At 38.1% G+C, this 17,136-nt stretch overlaps 2 protein-coding genes across 3 annotated transcripts in view; one reads left to right on the plus strand and one right to left on the minus strand.

The window, feature by feature from the left end:
• Positions 1-11,884, minus strand: part of LOC133526386 (ankyrin repeat domain-containing protein 6) — a 261,125-nt gene extending 249,241 nt beyond the window's left edge. The window contains exon 1 of one of the 2 annotated variants that reach the window (XM_061862994.1): positions 11,775-11,884. The gene's annotated coding sequence lies outside the window, so the exon portion shown is untranslated. The remainder of the gene's footprint in view (positions 1-11,774) is intronic. The other variant, XM_061862997.1, reaches the window with a different exon arrangement.
• Positions 11,885-15,072: 3,188 nt separating this feature from the next.
• LOC133526712 (uncharacterized) lies at positions 15,073-16,722 on the plus strand. The gene is made up of 2 exons (XM_061863432.1): positions 15,073-16,071; positions 16,200-16,722. Exons 1-2 carry the CDS (start codon positions 16,066-16,068, stop codon positions 16,680-16,682), a joined length of 489 nt encoding a protein of 162 aa, XP_061719416.1. The 5' UTR covers positions 15,073-16,065; the 3' UTR covers positions 16,683-16,722.
• Positions 16,723-17,136: the final 414 nt, after the last annotated feature.

Consider the following 17,136-nt stretch of genomic DNA (forward strand, 5'->3'; position numbering starts at 1 on the left):
TATTTTTTTGTAATTAAAGTGCCCCACTATTTCACCAGAGCGTACCGATCGCTATGCCTTTTTGGATGGATGCACAACAGTGCACACACACTAGGTAGCCAAAGAAACCCCGTCAAACACCAGGCAAAATCCCTCATGGCGATGGCGCCCACATAATTTTAATCTTGGTTTAATGAGGATAATAGATTATAAAAAAAAAAATCACTTAGTATACTGAGAATTACATTATTTTACCTCCCTCGACAACACATAACAATCATTATTAAAAGAATATATATACCTAATTTATATCTGACGCTCGTTCTAACTTTTATATTACAAATATGCTTAAAATATGTCCCATGCCATATAAGCATAACTTTTCCATCTTTAGAATTATCATTACTTTTAGGGCAAAACTCTGGTCCCACTATTGAGCTAAGAAGTTACGCAATGCGACGAAATTAAAAACACATTTTAAGATCCCTGACAACATAATCACATAATCTATAATATAAGTACCTGGGCGACCGAGCTTAGCTCGGTTACAACTATTTATTGTAATATGGTGGTGTATAGGTGATAATCTTAACTACATTTTTTACTAAATTAAACTTGTCTAAAACAATAAAAATTAAAAAATTATATATAAACTTGAACATATATTTAAAAAAAAAGTTGGTCACCGGGCGAGATTCGAACCCGTAACACTCGATTAGCAGTCCGCGTCTTAACCCGCTGGACCAGACGGACAGTGGACAGCAACACGAAATTAGCGACCATATTCTGCGTCGAAAGAAAAACGCATGAAAACTCGAAAACACGCGTTTTCCCAAACATAAGACTAATCTAGATCGATTGTTTACCCCCAAAAACTCCCATATACCAAATTTCAGCAAAATCGTTAGAGCCGTTTCCGAGATCCCGGAAATACAAGAATTGCTCGTTTAAAGGTATAAGATTTGGTCGGGTTATGTGTAGGTACCACAAACTATACTAAATTCACGGTGGGAATAAAAAAATGTCCTCACATTTCAACATTATGTGACAAGGACAAACAATAATAACGCTTTCTTTACTACTCCTACTGAAAGATAAATAAGATATCCCGTTCGGTCATTTTCCTCCACCGCTCATGGCTGATCCAGTTGAATACTCGATTCATGCGTAAAACGTACTAGAATCGTGGTGGCTCCATCTAGTGACGATATTCATTATTACTTCGACAGCTATATCCGTCGTGCGCTGTTGCCCATAACGTAGTCAGTCGCAAAACTCGCAAATCGCAATATAATTGTGGTATCAAATTTTGTAAATTAATGCATTGAATTCGTGTTGTTATTAATGTTTACATTTCATTTATAGTGTTTTTAATTTATGGCACGTTAAATATCTCTTAATATGAAGGATAACAATTTCGTAATGGCTGATTGTGACATTTGGCGCCATCTATTGATATCGATTTAGAAATAATTATAACTAGTTCGAGATGGGAGGGCATGGTTATACAATTACACAGACATTACAATCTTCGGCCATTTTGAACAATTGTCGATTTTGTGTCGATGCGTCACGCGTTTCCTCTCGGAATCCGACATGGCTTAACGACTACGGTCATTTCATGAGATTTCCTGTCACTTGCAGCGATTAGACTATTGATTGTAACATATTGAATCAAGTTATTATAACATTACAGCTTACGCCAAAGCGTTACGTAGTTTCATTACTTAAAAACTACTTATTTATTAATTAAAAACTAACTTACATCTACGAATATCTGTCTTGCATCCTTTCAAGCATTCCCTTCCACTCAGATATTAGCCTTCCTATCCCTGTTGCAAACAGATCACACTCTGGTAGGGCCGTGAGTAAGGAGTTAGCGAGCGCAGTTGCACGCAGTACGGGGGAGTGCAGGCGCAGACGAGTACGCGTGCGCACTATGGCCAGTAGGGGCGGTCGCCTCCGTCTACTACAGTACGCATCAGGTACAGAAAGTTTTAGAAACCTTTCTAGGACATATGGTTTATATGTGGCATTATCTATGAAAAGGGACCTTATTGTCGATGGCCCTTACGCCGCACTGCGTCGCGCAGCGTTGTATTTGTATCGGAGCATCGTTTTTGACGGCGGAAGCGCCATCGACAATAAGGTCCCTTTTCATAGATAACGTCACATATAATTAATAGATCCTTTAAATAATTAGTTAATGCTGACATGTTTGAATTATTTTTAATGAAATGTTTTTTTTATGTTTTAAATAGCTTCCTTGGATATTCATATTCATATTCATATTCCTTTATTGATAAAATTGCAAATTTTACAAGTCAAAAGGTAATACAATATATAATTAGGTCTATGTCAATTTAAATAATAAATAATAATAATCAAATTCAATTACAGTAAAACAGTATAAAAATTATCAAAACAATTCAAATATCCAATAAATTAAATTAAATTATTATTATAATATTCTGACATGTCAAAATTATCAAATTAAATAATATAAAATATAACAATATAAAATATTAATAATCAACACAATTCATACATCCAATAAATTAAATTAAATTAAAATTCAAATCATTATTATAATATTCTGACATGTCATAAAAGGCATTTGTAGTCAGCCATTTTTTTAATCGATTGTAGAATATCAGGTCATTTTCAATATTCTTTATGTTGCCGGGTAGTTCATTATAGATACCCGGCCTCGCAACATATACCGTTTTGTTGGATTTCGCAAGTCGACAACATGTCGAGTCCAACATATTTTTGTGTTTTTGTGTAATACGTGAACTTTTAAATGTCTTTATTGGAAATAGGGTAGTTTGGCTATTCAACCGATTATCTCAAATCTAAATTCTAAATTTAACTTATGGTATCTGGATGACGGCTCTCTTGGCGGGGATGCTGCCACAGTCTTACAGGATTTGCAAGTAATAATAGATAAATTCTCAGACTTAGGCCTCTCCCTCAATTTCACAAAATGCGAAATTTTCATACCCAACCACCTATCATCAGAAAAAAAAAATCGAAATTCTCACAAACTTTAACACCATTTTGCCCAACATCTCCGTTCATTCCCATTCATCTCTTACACTTTTAGGTTCACCGATTTTTGACCAAGCCATCAATCCAGTTATTAATTGCAAATTAAACTTATTTAACTGCACCTCTAACTTGCTTTTCGAAATAAATCCCCACATGGCCCTTTTCATAATCCGTTTTTGTCTCTTCACCCCTAAATTCATGTATTTACTTCGATGCTGTCCGATATGGAAATACCCCACCACACTTTCGTCAATTGACAGCACCCTCCAAAACACCCTTTCCAAGATTCTAAATATCAACTTCGACGCCAGATCATGGTCCCAAGCGGTTCTCCCTGTCCGACTCGGTGGCCTGGGTGTCCGCTCCTCGACCAGTGTGGCCTTGCCCGCATTTTTATCCTCCGCTTACAGCTCGCTGTCTCTAGCCGGTAAAATCTTAAATCTTCCCCAGATATCCGGCGCTGAGATAGCGAGCCTGGCGGAGGCGGAAAGTGCTTGGTGCAATACCTGCTCTGGAGCGGATGTCCCGGCCACGAAACATATCCAGAGAGTTTGGGATATCCCTGGTCTTAAAGCAACTCACGCTTCTCTTATAGAAAATAGTCCGGACGACTCAGATCGCGCCCGCCTACTAGCTGTCTCTACTAATGAATCGGGACTCTGGCTGAACGCTTTGCCTTCGCGCAATATTGGCACGGTTTTGGACAAAAATACGTTGAGGATTTCGGTCTGCCTGCGAATTGGAGCCAAAATATGCTCCGCCCATACCTGTGCATGCGGCAAGGACGTGGACTGGCTAGGCCGACATGGCCTCTCATGCACCAAAAGCGCCGGCCGATTATATCGCCACGGCACTATTAATGATCTGGTTCGGCGGTCGCTTGCTACCGTCTCTGTGCCTGCTACTTTAGAACCCACAGGCATGGCGAGAGACGATGGCAAGCGACCGGACGGAGCCACATTGGTGCCGTGGAGACTGGGTAGGCCTTTGGTGTGGGACGCCACATGCGTAGACACCTTTGCGCTGTCCCACATCCAGGCTACCCGCGCACAAGCCGGCGCTGCTGCCGACCAGGCCCAACTACTCAAGCGCCGCAAATACTCATCTTTACTGCAAGATTATGAGTTTGCGGCGCTTGCTGTGGAGACAATGGGACCTTGGTCGGCGGACATGAAAACATTCATGGGGGCCCTGTCGGCACGGCTGATCGACGCCACTGGAGACCATAGGGCTGGCGCTTACCTCTCCCAGCGTATATCCCTGGCAATACAGAGAGGTAACGCGGCCAGCGTTATGGGATCTTTGCCGCAGGCGGAGGCTTTAGAAGGGGTATTCTTTTTATAACTAATTTGTTTATTAGTATATCTTTTAATTTTAGTTTTATTTAATATTAGTTTAATTTTTAAGTAGTTTTATTTTATGGCTAGTTTAGTTTTAATTTTAGTACCTATATAAGATTGTATTTATTTAAAACGTAAGTAATTTTAATATTAATAGAATAGAGGGTGGGAGGGGGTTAGGGTCGGCAACGCGCATGTAACTCCTCTGGAGTTGCAGGCGTACATAGGCTACGGATACTGCTTACCATCAGGCGGGCCGTATGCTTGTTTGCCACCGACGTAGTATAAAAAAAAACCATTTAATTCTATCAAAAATTACGTATTGCTCACCCGGTATTGTATAGTTGACGTTCCATTTTGACGACCGGTTTAGCCTAGTGGGTAGTGACCCTGCCTACGAAGCTGATGGTCCCGGGTTCAAATCCTGGTAAGGGCATGTATTCGTGTGATGAGCATGGATATTTGTTCCTGAGTCATGGGTGTTTTCTATGTATTTAAGTATTTATAAATATTTATATATTATATATATCGTTGTCTAAGTACCCTCAACACAAGCCTTATTGAGCTTACTGTGGGACATAGTCAATTTGTGTAATAATGTCCTATAATATTTATTTATTTATTTATATAGTCCTAGCCCTAAATATACGTGTTGCATGGTAAACTTTAGGAAATTGTAATAGTCATAGTTTAACATTATTATTTAAGGCTGTTACCACCTGTTACTAACTTTTATTATTCCAATAAGTAAAGTAAACTAATCCTCATTATTATTGATATCACTTCCATTTTATATTCAGTGTTACTGATATAATCGACCGCTCAATCACAGCGCTCCGTCACAATCAGAACTTTTATCAAAAGATTAAAAATAGACGCAGACAAAATAAATTCACATTTATCTTATCTTTTGACATCCATGCTCGTCATTATAATCAAATATATGTAAACACAAATCGCCTTATTACCAAGCAATAAGGTGCTTAAGAGTAAAGCATATTTGTTGTCGATTGTATGTTTTCGATGTCAAGTTTAACGGACGGAGAATTATAAAAACACCTACGCGTTCAAAATGACAGTAAAGCTGTAACTTTATCTTTGGTAAGCTTGGAGTGTTGATCATATTGCCAAGGGGCATCTTCTTATATGAGATTCATCGAGGAATATCAAAAATATCGTAGCTAACGGCAAGGCTCGGAACCAGTTTATAAAGGGTGTAGCTGGATAGCCTAGGAAAAATTGCCCCCAGCGATTTTGGGCCGAAACTGTAATCAAACGATGCCTTTTGGGGAGGTTATACTCTGCACAAAGTTTCATCCCTCTGTTACCCCCTGGGGGTGAAAAACACCCGATTAACCCCAAAACTGTTTTAATTATTTTTTCCTAAACTATGAAAGTGACGAATTTTAAATTTCGTACAAATATTAATAAGACTAAAAGCTATGTGCTAAAAAAATATTAACCCCCTAACCATTGAAATTCTTGTAAAAAAAAACAAAAATAAAAAAAGAATCAACCTGTATATCAAGTTTGGCTCATGGTACCACACCATTTTTTTTTTCAAAAATGAACCAGTTTATATTCTACATGATACAAAAGTTTCATGGACCTACTCCAGAAGGAACATTGCGAAATTAATATGTATTGGCTCTTTGGTGCGTACTATTCATTGAACTCCCACTAAGAGCCTTGCATTATTAATAAACAATGGCTTGCGATCGGACCGCTGGCGCTGCTCGTGCCCGATTTGAAAAAGGTGGGGATAAAGAAGTATGAATCAAACTCATTTGTATTTATAAAAACATTTTTAGGGTTCCGTAGTCAACTAGGACTTATAGTTTCGCCATGTCCGCCTGCCTGTCTGTCTGTCTGTCTGTCCGAGGCTTTGCTCCGTGATCGTTAGTGCTAGAATGCTGAAATTTGGCATGGATATATAAACCAATAAAGCCGACAAAGTCATACAATAAAATCTAAAAATTTAATTTTTTTGATGGTACCTCCCCTACACGTAAAGTGGGGGTGAATTTTTGTTTTTTGCTTCATTCCTACAGTGTGGGGTATCGTTGGAAAGGTATTTCAAAACTAATAGGGGTCTTCAACAAACATTTTTTGATTAAGTGAATATATTCGGAGATAATCGCTCCTAAAGAAAAAAAAATGTGTCCCCCCCCCCTCTAACTTTTGAACCATAGGTCCAAAAAAAATTAAAAAAATCGTGGAAGTAGAGCTGAAGAAAGACATTAAATGAAAACTATAGCGGACATGATCAGTTTAGCTGTTTTTGAGTTATCGCAAAAAGTTTCCCCTTCATAGTAAAAAGACATACTTTAATTAGGTACTGATTATGCAAATTTGCCTATTTGTTTAACTCACGTGAAAGGTACCGTTTCATCCCTTGGTTAACAATTTACTATACTTTAAGCTCCAGTTTAGCTTATTGTGACGGAAGAGTAACTACGGAACCCTACACTGAGCGTGGCCCGACATGCTCTTGGCCGGTTTTTTTAAATTATTTTGTTTTCGGGTCCGAGACGTTGCGTATTAAGCATGATACGAGTATAATGATTAGTAGCTACGAAATAGTACGTTTATTTTAATTTCGCAATGTTCCTTCTGGAGTATGATGAAACTTTTATATAATATAGAATATAAATTGGTACATTTTTGAAAAAAAAAAATGGTGTGTGTACCATGAGCCAAACTTGAGATCCATGTACAAATGAGTTTGATTCATACTTCTTTATCCCCACCTTTTTCAAATCGGGCACGAGCAGCGCCAGCGGTCCGATCGCAAGCCATTGTTTATTAATAATGCAAGGCTCTTAGTGGGAGTTCAATGAATAGTACGCACCAAAGAGCCAATACATATTAATTTCGCAATGTTCCTTCTGGAGTAGGTCCATGAAACTTTTGTATCATGTAGAATATAAACTGGTTCATTTTTGAAAAAAAAAAATGGTGTGGTACCATGAGCCAAACTTGATATACAGGTTGATTCTTTTTTATTTTTGTTTTTTTTTACAAGAATTTCAATGGTTAGGGGGTTAATATTTTTTTAGCACATAGCTTTTAGTATTATTAATATTTGTACGAAATTTGAAATTCGTCACTTTCATAGTTTAGGAAAAAAATAATTAAAACAGTTTTGGGGTTAATCGGGTTTTTTTCACCCCCAGGGGGTAACAGAGGGATGAAACTTTGTGCAGAGTATAACCTCCCCAAAAGGCATCGTTTGATTACAGTTTCGGCCCAAAATCGCTGGGGGCAATTTTTCCTAGGCTATCCTGCTACACCCTTTCCGGTAAATACCGGTTTATTTCGGTTTTCCCTCGAACTTTTTTAAGAACGCGAACGTTTTAAGAACTTTCGACGTTTCGAAGTTTATTCGACGAGCGATGAAACGCCCGGCCGCCCTGTTGTTGTACCACGTAAACATAGACACCGACATAGGAAGAAACCAGTTTTGATTGCTCTAAACCGGTTAATTTAACAAGATTTGTTCTCATAAAAACCGGTTTAAAAATAGTGGTTTTTCGAGCGAAACCGAAATTAAAAGGTTTTGCGCCAAGTACATGATAAGGTTTAGAAATTTAACTGGTTTCCAAGCATTGACTAACGGTAGGTACCTTTTATAAATCCTAAAAAGGAAATATAACGCCTTGCGTACACGGTATCCTGTACACTTACCAACACCAGATAAGCCTAAAGATCCTCTATTATTTACCTATTCCTTTATCAGGCTAGGGACCTGCCATTGTCGCTGCATAATTCAAATATCCAATTGCACTCTGCCCGTGACCGCGGGCGGTGTGGAGCCAGCATTATGGTAATACCGAGCATGCCGTGATTCCGGGATGTATGAGATGCGTTCACGACTGGAATGATAAACGGGTAAAGGTGGTAAGGGCCAAAAGTCGTAGAAAAGTGCAAATTAGCATTGTATAGTCGCCATCAGATATATCGGAGCGACCAAGGTATTCACAAATATCTGAACACGCCTCTATTGTCAAGGTGTTAGAGTAGAGTGCGTGTTCAGATATGTTTGAGCACCTCGGCCGTTCTGTTATATCTGGTGGCACCTGTATCAAGGAGAAGTTATCGAAGTTGCTGAATTTCTATAGGAAAATCTCTCAGAAATTTTAGATTTAGCAAAAAAGTGTAGAGGTTGCCCTAAACAGTGGATGGCCAGAAAGCAGCGGTGCTGACAGCCGGACCGTGGCGTCTCTCAAGCCCATTAAAACGTACCAAAGTCTAGACACAGACATAATTAGATATTTCTACTACCTGTCTAATTAATAGGTGATATATAATATAAGAATATTTGAAAAAATCCCACAAGAATCTTTCTGAATGGATACTTGTATTAAATTCTCGTGTACGTTTCCAGAAACTTATGAGTAACCTATGACTTGTAGGAATAGTGTTCAAATGTCTGAATGTTAATTAGTTTAGCATCTGGTAAAAGTCGCGCCAAATAATTCAGAATTTGGCAGAAAAAAAATTGTCAGAAAAACCATTTCTTATCGTATGTCCGTCTATATGGGTGCAAAAAATTTTCAACAAATAAGTTTAATTATGATAACTCATTCCGTTATTTCTAATTTAAAGTCAGACCAAGCTAAGTTGGCAGCGATTTTGCTAGTCCAGCCTGTGCAAGTGTTAAGTAAATGTCATTTATCTTAGTCTGACTCTCTGTCGCAAAATTTCTCAGCAGGCAAGTTTTGCCTGCTCTGAAAAAGAGGCGATTTTCTACTAAACAGCTCGCTATATATAGGCGATTATTCTGATATTCACTAAGGGCCGCTTGCGCGTTCCAGGGTTAGGCAACTAACTCGGAGTTAATCAAACGGTTATCTCCGAGTTAGTCGACTAACCCTGAAACGCGTAAGTTGTCGTAAAAGTACCAAATTAAAAACAAAGTAATAAAACATTATCCAGAATCAAACTCCAAGTGTATTTCAGCTGTTGTCAAATAAAGCCATAGACAATGATCGTGACCGCGGATCGTGCGCTACCCCACTGCGCCCACAAGCCACTAATATATACTTTACCCGTTTGTGTACAGAATTCATGACTTCATATGGTACGCTTCAACATTATATTCTCACATAAATCAGCTGCTGGTTAATGTGAACTAGGTCGATTTTGTTTGAAGTTCTTTGTAATATCACAGATTTTTCATTGAAGCATATAAAAATTTCAAATAAAAATTCCAAATTATTTATTTTATAAAAACATGTATACATGATGCAGGGGGATGGACCCACCCGGTAAGAAAATAAATGCCTGTGTTGGGAGGCACCTTTCCTAGGTTTATGAGGTTTACAAAAGTGTTTGTGTAAAGCTTTTCACTATTTTAAACATCTATGCAACTTAGGTACTACATAGAGCATGCTGAGACATATTACAATTTACAGACTATACTATAAGTTTATTTAAGACTATATTATAAACTATCAACACTGAGTGTATGTGTGTGTGTGCGTGCGTGCGTGCGTGCGTGCGTGCGTGCGTGCGTGCGTGCGTGCGTGCGTGCGTGCGTGCGTGCGTGCGTGCGTGCGTGCGTGCGTGCGTGTGTGCGTGCGTGCGTGCGAATCGCTGTCAAACTTCGCGGTATTGTAGGAAGTGATATTTGATTTCTGTAGGGTAGTACTATTATTTATTCTGTCCTCACAGCTACAATGCCGCCACAGTATTGTCGCAACAGTAATACAGCTGCGTTTGACATTCGGAGGCCTACCGCGAAAATCGAAATTCGTAAATCTTTCTCTTTTACTCTCACTAAGACGTAATTAGACTGACAGAAAAATGCGTGCCGTTGACGAACTTCGATTTTCGAGGTTATAGGCCCGAACGTGACCTTTAAGCGCAAAAAGTTTGCATCTGATCACAAACTTTTTCTGTTTAGGTAAATGTCAGGATGGTTATCAGCAAATTACCATAAAAATACTTCATCAATAAAATTATATGGTATCAAACAATATCTTTTTTGCAACAAACTAATAATAATTTTGCCGGTAACTACATAACCTCACTTTGCAGCTTGCGTAACGCCCGCGGCAGGTGCGCGAGTTGTTGTTTTATGTACTTACTAGTCTGAATGTCATGGCAATTTTATAATATTACTGATTTCCTTGAAAAGTGGAATCTTAAGCGTTGGGTTTCAAGGCGCGAGGGTTAAACAAACTTTGCCTCCGAGTGAAACAAATTTATTCACCACACCGACGCGAGGAAAATACTAACTATGAAATACCAAACAAATCAAACCAACACAAATGCAAATGAACGCAATACAATTTTTTTTTTATTTTTTTTTAAAGGTTTATAATATATTTATTTACAATAACAATATACATAATGGATATATATATACAGATGATTACTATAACACATTATTTTGTATTTATTAATATTCCTGATTTTAATACAGTTCTCTTGTCACTAACATTACAAAATATGTTTAAAAACTAGTTTATTGTCAGAAATAAGCTAACATCTTACATATTTTGTTGTACACCAACTGATCATGATTATCATGAATTCATAAACAAAGCGATCCTCGTCTATAATTAAAACCACCCTTGAAGCTTCACTTTTCAATGCTTTACCAAATATTGACGTTACACCACATGTCTTCTGTAATAATAAACAATCGCACTGCGATATTAGGTGAATTATGAGGTGTTAAGAATTTGCCAGCGTTTTTAAAACAGCAGTTTGAATTGTCAAAAACGAAGCACATCAAGTTGCGATATAGATAACGAGAGGTAGGTAGGTAGGTATGTGCCTTCTAGTGCATTAAATTATTAACCTGATGTCGGCATTGCAAGGTTTTAATATCTATCATACCCCTTACAATACTACTTACTATAACTAGCTTATATCTAAAATAGGCCCTTGAGGCATTGTACCAAGGATGCTGGCGGCATTTCCTCGTTGTATCGCAATACTGATACGTTGTGCGAGGAAGCCGCCAGCTCTTCGGTCACCAGTTACGTCAACCAGACGTTTCGCAATTTCGCCAAAAAACTTGTGCGCGCTGGGACCCCATGATAATAAATTTAAATAATGATTCAAAATCATCATTTAAAAGCCAATTCTACCAGCTAGCATAAAGAAACAACTCAAACTTTGCATTTGATTATTTTGCCCCACATGTGTATAAAATGCAATTTTCTCATTATTATTTTTTTATTGCAAAGGGAAACAAACAGCATATCATTACACATACAGTTTAACAAACAAGAGAGCCTTTACCAGCTGCTGTGAAAAAATCTGTCCATAACAACCACTTAAAAGCTCAACAAACTCAGATCTTACTACTTACCAACTAGGCACCAGTAAAAAAGCTACATAAAAGTAAATAGAAAACAACATGAAAGTTATTATTGATTAACTACTTACCAAGAAAGTTTCTCCGCAGTAAACAATCCTCAAAAAAACACTCGCAAAAACACTTTAAAATGGTCACGCGAAACACAAACCGTCACGTTCCGTATTTTTGAAAATCGAACTCGAATTTGGAGCCGTTCGTGGTCGCTCGTGCGTTGCCGGCGACTGCCGGGCTATCCAAACCGGTGGTTGTCTGTCTCATTCGGGCTCCCATTGATTTATGGGGCTGAAAGGGATGGGTGGCAAAAAACTTTTGAAGCGAATGACATGTTATTATGGGTACAATGTGATTTTGCTGGGAACGGGGTGTTGGTTAGTGCGTTTGCAGTTATAGGTGTACTAATTCATATTACATTATTTACATTAATATGTATATGTACAGAAAATTAATTTTATTTACAGTACATAGGGTGCTACTTTCCCACGTGTGGAAATGAGCACTTTCCGTGCATATGTCGAAATTTTAAAGGGTTATATGTACTGTAAAACATCGTACAATACACGTACGAATAGGTAATTCGCAACTCGTGTCGATTTAAAACACTCGTTACGAATTTCCTATTTTTCGCACTTGTATCGTAAATAACTATTTCACCACACCAACTGGTAAAAGCCCTCTTGATTTTTCAAAAACTAATGATAAAGTTGCATTTTATCCACACGTGGGGCAAAGTAATCAGATGCAAAATTTTAGATATTCCTTATTTTAGCTGGTAGAATTTACTTTGAAATGATGATTTTGAATGTTATTTTTTATTACGTTGATCTAAATTTGATTTAATTAGATTTTTTTGGATGAAATACCAAGTCAGTATTTTTCTCGCGTGGGTGTGGTGGAAAAAATGTGTTTCAATCGGTTGCATTTTGTTTAAACCTCGTGCTTGGAAACCCTCGCATTGCTCAAGATTCCACTTTTCGAACCACTCGCTAAGCTCGCGGTTCAATTTTGAAATCTTTTGCTTGCTTGTGTATCAATATTAGCACGAGAAGGCAACTTTGCCCCCCTAGTAAAACAATCCTCTAGGTCTCGGTTCGTACCTGGCCCAACGTATATCGTTGGCTTTTCAACGCGGGAACGCCCCGCCGGTATTATGGGGACGTTTGTATCGGGTACGTGCCGAATTAGGGTATAGGTTTATTCATTTTGATGTTTTTTTGTAGTCATTTATTTGCTGTGAATTTGACGATGCGTATTGCATATCTGTAAATGCACGTTTTATTTTGACCCAACCTAATGTGGATGAGCTTTCTGTAAGATGACGAAGCCTGCGCTGTGGATCTGAAGGCAAGCAATTTTTTTATTAAATAAATTTTCTTCCACAAAAAATAACAAATAGGTCAACTGTTCCGGGTCAAAGAATTTAATTTCCGTGCCATGTCTTACCCTTGACAAAATGACCTAACCAATTTGCAATTATACCATGTAATAACAAAATTAAACGAACTTACCTGTAAGTGAAGTTCCATTTGTATTATACGATATGCCTAGCCCGAGACACAAGGCATATCGTAATCATATATATTACAATAAACTGCCCAGAAACATCGTCGAAGCTCCTAATTTAATTAGCTTTAAGCGCCGATTAATAAATTGGCTTGTGGAGCGCCCATTCTTCACCTACCAAGAGTTATGTGCTCACAAATAATCAAAATTGTAGAAATAGTATACCTACTAAATTAAAATAATATTAATGTTGAACAATGTACTTATATGTAAATAGTTATAAATGTATCCATAATGTTGACGTATAAATTGGTTTTACAAATAAAATGATTATGATTATCGTATAATTCGCCTTGATGTGATGCGAGCCACCAGCGGAATACCTACCGATCTTATTGTGGTAGTCATTCTCCACTACAGATTCATTGGGTCTGTAAATGACACCACCAGCAACCAGACCCACAATATATTCACAAATCGACCCAAGCCCCAAACTAAGCAAACTTTGTACTATTTACATTTATTTATTGAATAACATTACAGCTTACGCCAAAGCGTTACGTAGATTCATAACTTAAAAAATACTTATTTATTAATTAAAAACTAACTTACATCTACGAATATCTATCTTGCATCCTTTCAAGCACTCCCGCTCAGATATCAGCCAGCCTTCTTATCCCTGTCGCAAACAGATCACACTCTGGTAGTGCCGTGAGTAAGGAGTTAGCGAGCGCAGTTGCGCGCAGTACGGGGGCGTGCAGGCGCAGACGAGTACGCGTGCGCACTATGGTCAGTAGGGGCGGTCGCCTCCGTCTACTACAGTACGCATCAGGTACAGAAAGTTTTAGAAACTTTTCTAGGAGGCCAATATTATCTATCTTACACCTCAAAACCTTAACTATAAAGCATGCTAGTCCTAGATTTCTACGCAGCTCTAGTGAATCGTATAGCCTAAGTGCCCCTGCAGGAATCTAGTCGGGTACATGAAGGGGTAATATAGATGTATTTTCCTATATAGGTTGCGCAGGAATTTCTTTTGGACTTGTTCTAGTGCCAGAGTATACTTCTTTTCAAGGCTATGGGTGCTAGGCGACGATATACACACATATATATATATATATATATATATATATAGTCCTCCTCATCGTTTTCGATGACTCGACCCCAAATAAACACATTATGGACGTTGTCTAGCATGAGCCCTAATGTGGCTGGCCAGGCCGAACTTGCTCTTAAATACTCTATTGCACGCGTGACAATAAAGTTGGCCAACTGCGTTGAACGTGTACACGTAGGAGGGCTTAGGATTCTCTTTCCATAACTGGCGTTTTATGTCTAGGCTAGTGAGGCGGTTATCTTCGAATGTTTTGACACCGTTATGGATGGTAGGACGCCAAGAAGACCTCCTTCCAGCAAGCTCCTCCCAACGCTCAGGGTCGATGGCGCAAGCGCTCAGATGCCGTTTGAGCACGTCCTTGTAGCGCAGGTGCTGACCACCGTGCTTCCGCTTACCCACCGCCAACTCAGAGTAGAGCACAGCTTTAGGCAAGCGGTGGTCATCCATTCGAAGGACGTGCCCGCACCATCTGAGCTGCCGCTGCATTAGTAAGGCCTCCATGCCATACATTCCGGAACGACGCATGACCTCAGAGTTGGGAACATGGTCCTGCCACTTGATCCTGAGTATAGACCGCAGACACCTCAGGTGGTAAGTGTCCAGTTTCTTTATGTCTGTTTTGTAGAGGCACCATGTCTTTGCTCCATATAAAAGGACAGGGATGATTAGCGCTAACATATACATACTTCATGGCCCAAGAACAAATATCTGTGTTCATCACCCAAATAAATGCCCGTACCGGAGTAGTAGGGATGTGTGCGTTCTGGCTCAGCTTTGGAGGGTCAAACAGTCCTGGTTTTGGTTGATGACCTTTTTTTTAGCAGCCACACTGAGAACCTCAGGTGTTACTTGGTGTCAACAAGTGGGCGGGGTGTTGGTTCAAGATGTCGCTCTCCTATTGGTCGTTGCGGTCATTAGTGGTTCTAATTAGCTAATGACATTCCATTAATTAGGCCACACCTCCTAGTTGAAGTTATCAAGTGGGCGGGGTCTTGGTTCTGGATGGCGCTCTCCTATTGGTCGTTGCTGTCATTTATGATGCTCATTCCTTATTACATCGTAATTACATAATTCTCGATGCTATTCTGCTATTGGGTAGGTAATTAATGATTCCCTAACTGCATCCATTAATTAGGCGACATTGCTCATTTACGAGTAAACTGTTATGAGTCTTTCATATATTCTTAGACCAACCAACAGACGTTTCTCAGGGGTCACGGTTCTAACCTAACCTAACCTATCAACAGCGCATCACGGTTTAAACCTAACCTAACCTACCAACAGACGTTTCTGTCTGCTCAGGGGTCACGGTTCTAACCTAACCTAACCTATCAACAGCGGGTCACGGTTTAAACCTAACCAACCTGTCTCTAATGCCATCGAAGTTCAAATCAGACCTAACCTAATTTTATTATTTTTAGAATACTTCAAATATCTAGTTTTATAAATATTCTCGTTCATTACAAAGTTGAATGTTGAAATCTCTATTTCACACAATGGAATTTTAATGTGACTTTAATGTATGTATAATCTACTTAGTAATTGAGCTTATCATAATTGTTAGCCAAATTCCAATAATACGTATTTAGAAGCAAAACAAGTTATCAATTATCAAACAAGACTTTGTATTGAAACAAGATTTTTAATGATCAAGAGTTGTATATATAAAGACCTACGACGATTTCTTTTTTATACTACTATCGATTGACCCACGCTGTACTCCTACACCAGAAGGCATCAATATGTCGGTAAGTCTTCAATTATTAACTACAAATATTGTACATGTTTTTCTAATGTTAAGATTTTAAGAACTGTGGTAATCACGAAATTATGTAAATTTACAATTGTGTAACACATGTTTTGTTTTTAAATACAGAACTCCCCATCAAATGTCTTCGACGGCCAAGACTATACATTTAAGCAGTACTATTATCCAGTGTCAGATGCAGAGGACAGCCTAACTTGTGTACCAGACGAGCCGGTGAAGCGAAAATTAAACACACACTCAAATATCGATGCATTCTTTGACCAGCCAAAGATAAAGAGGAAGAAAAACGTGTCTTCCACTGTAGGAAAAGGCTGTAAAGGGGGTGGTATATCATATATATCTACAAACAAAGACGATGGTACGAATTCGACACATCTAATCAAAATAGAAATATTTGATATGAAAAAACTATCCAAAGTTTCTGATACAACTAAACACTGGATGTTTGCGGATGTGCGTGCAAAATATTTCGTGATGGAAAATGAAACAAATAAGCACTTACAGCAAGCTAAAGATCTCATTTACGGAATCACGAAGGAGATTTCCGAATCCGACGAGTGTAAAAAGTACCATTTTAATTCAAAAGTCTAATCACTGTTGTCTAATTGTGAATAAAAATATATAGTTTATACATGTTGATGTTTTATTTCTTTATTATATTGTGTGTAGTTATAAATAAAACCAAATCACATTTTTTTATCATATTATATTTATTCAAATAATATTCTAAACATATGACATATAGTAACATCATTACTTATTCTGTTTACAGCGGAAAAAACATTAATAAAATCATGCATTTTAACATTTTTTGTTTTTAAATAAAGATAAACTAAACATTATTTTCCACAAACCGATGTTAAATAACTTTGCAGTTCTTGGTGATTATAGAACCACTTCTTAGCATTTCTTTTCAAGAACATTTTATGATAACCTTCTGGTTTTCGACCGAATGAATCAAAATATTCACCAACACCATTGACATCAATGTAAATGGCTATCCAATGTGAGCCAGGTTTAAAATCTGGATCTAAGTTGCTTATTA

Source organism: Cydia pomonella, chromosome 16 (genome assembly GCF_033807575.1).
Source record: "Cydia pomonella isolate Wapato2018A chromosome 16, ilCydPomo1, whole genome shotgun sequence".
In the NCBI taxonomy this organism is placed as follows: Eukaryota; Metazoa; Arthropoda; class Insecta; order Lepidoptera; family Tortricidae; genus Cydia; species Cydia pomonella.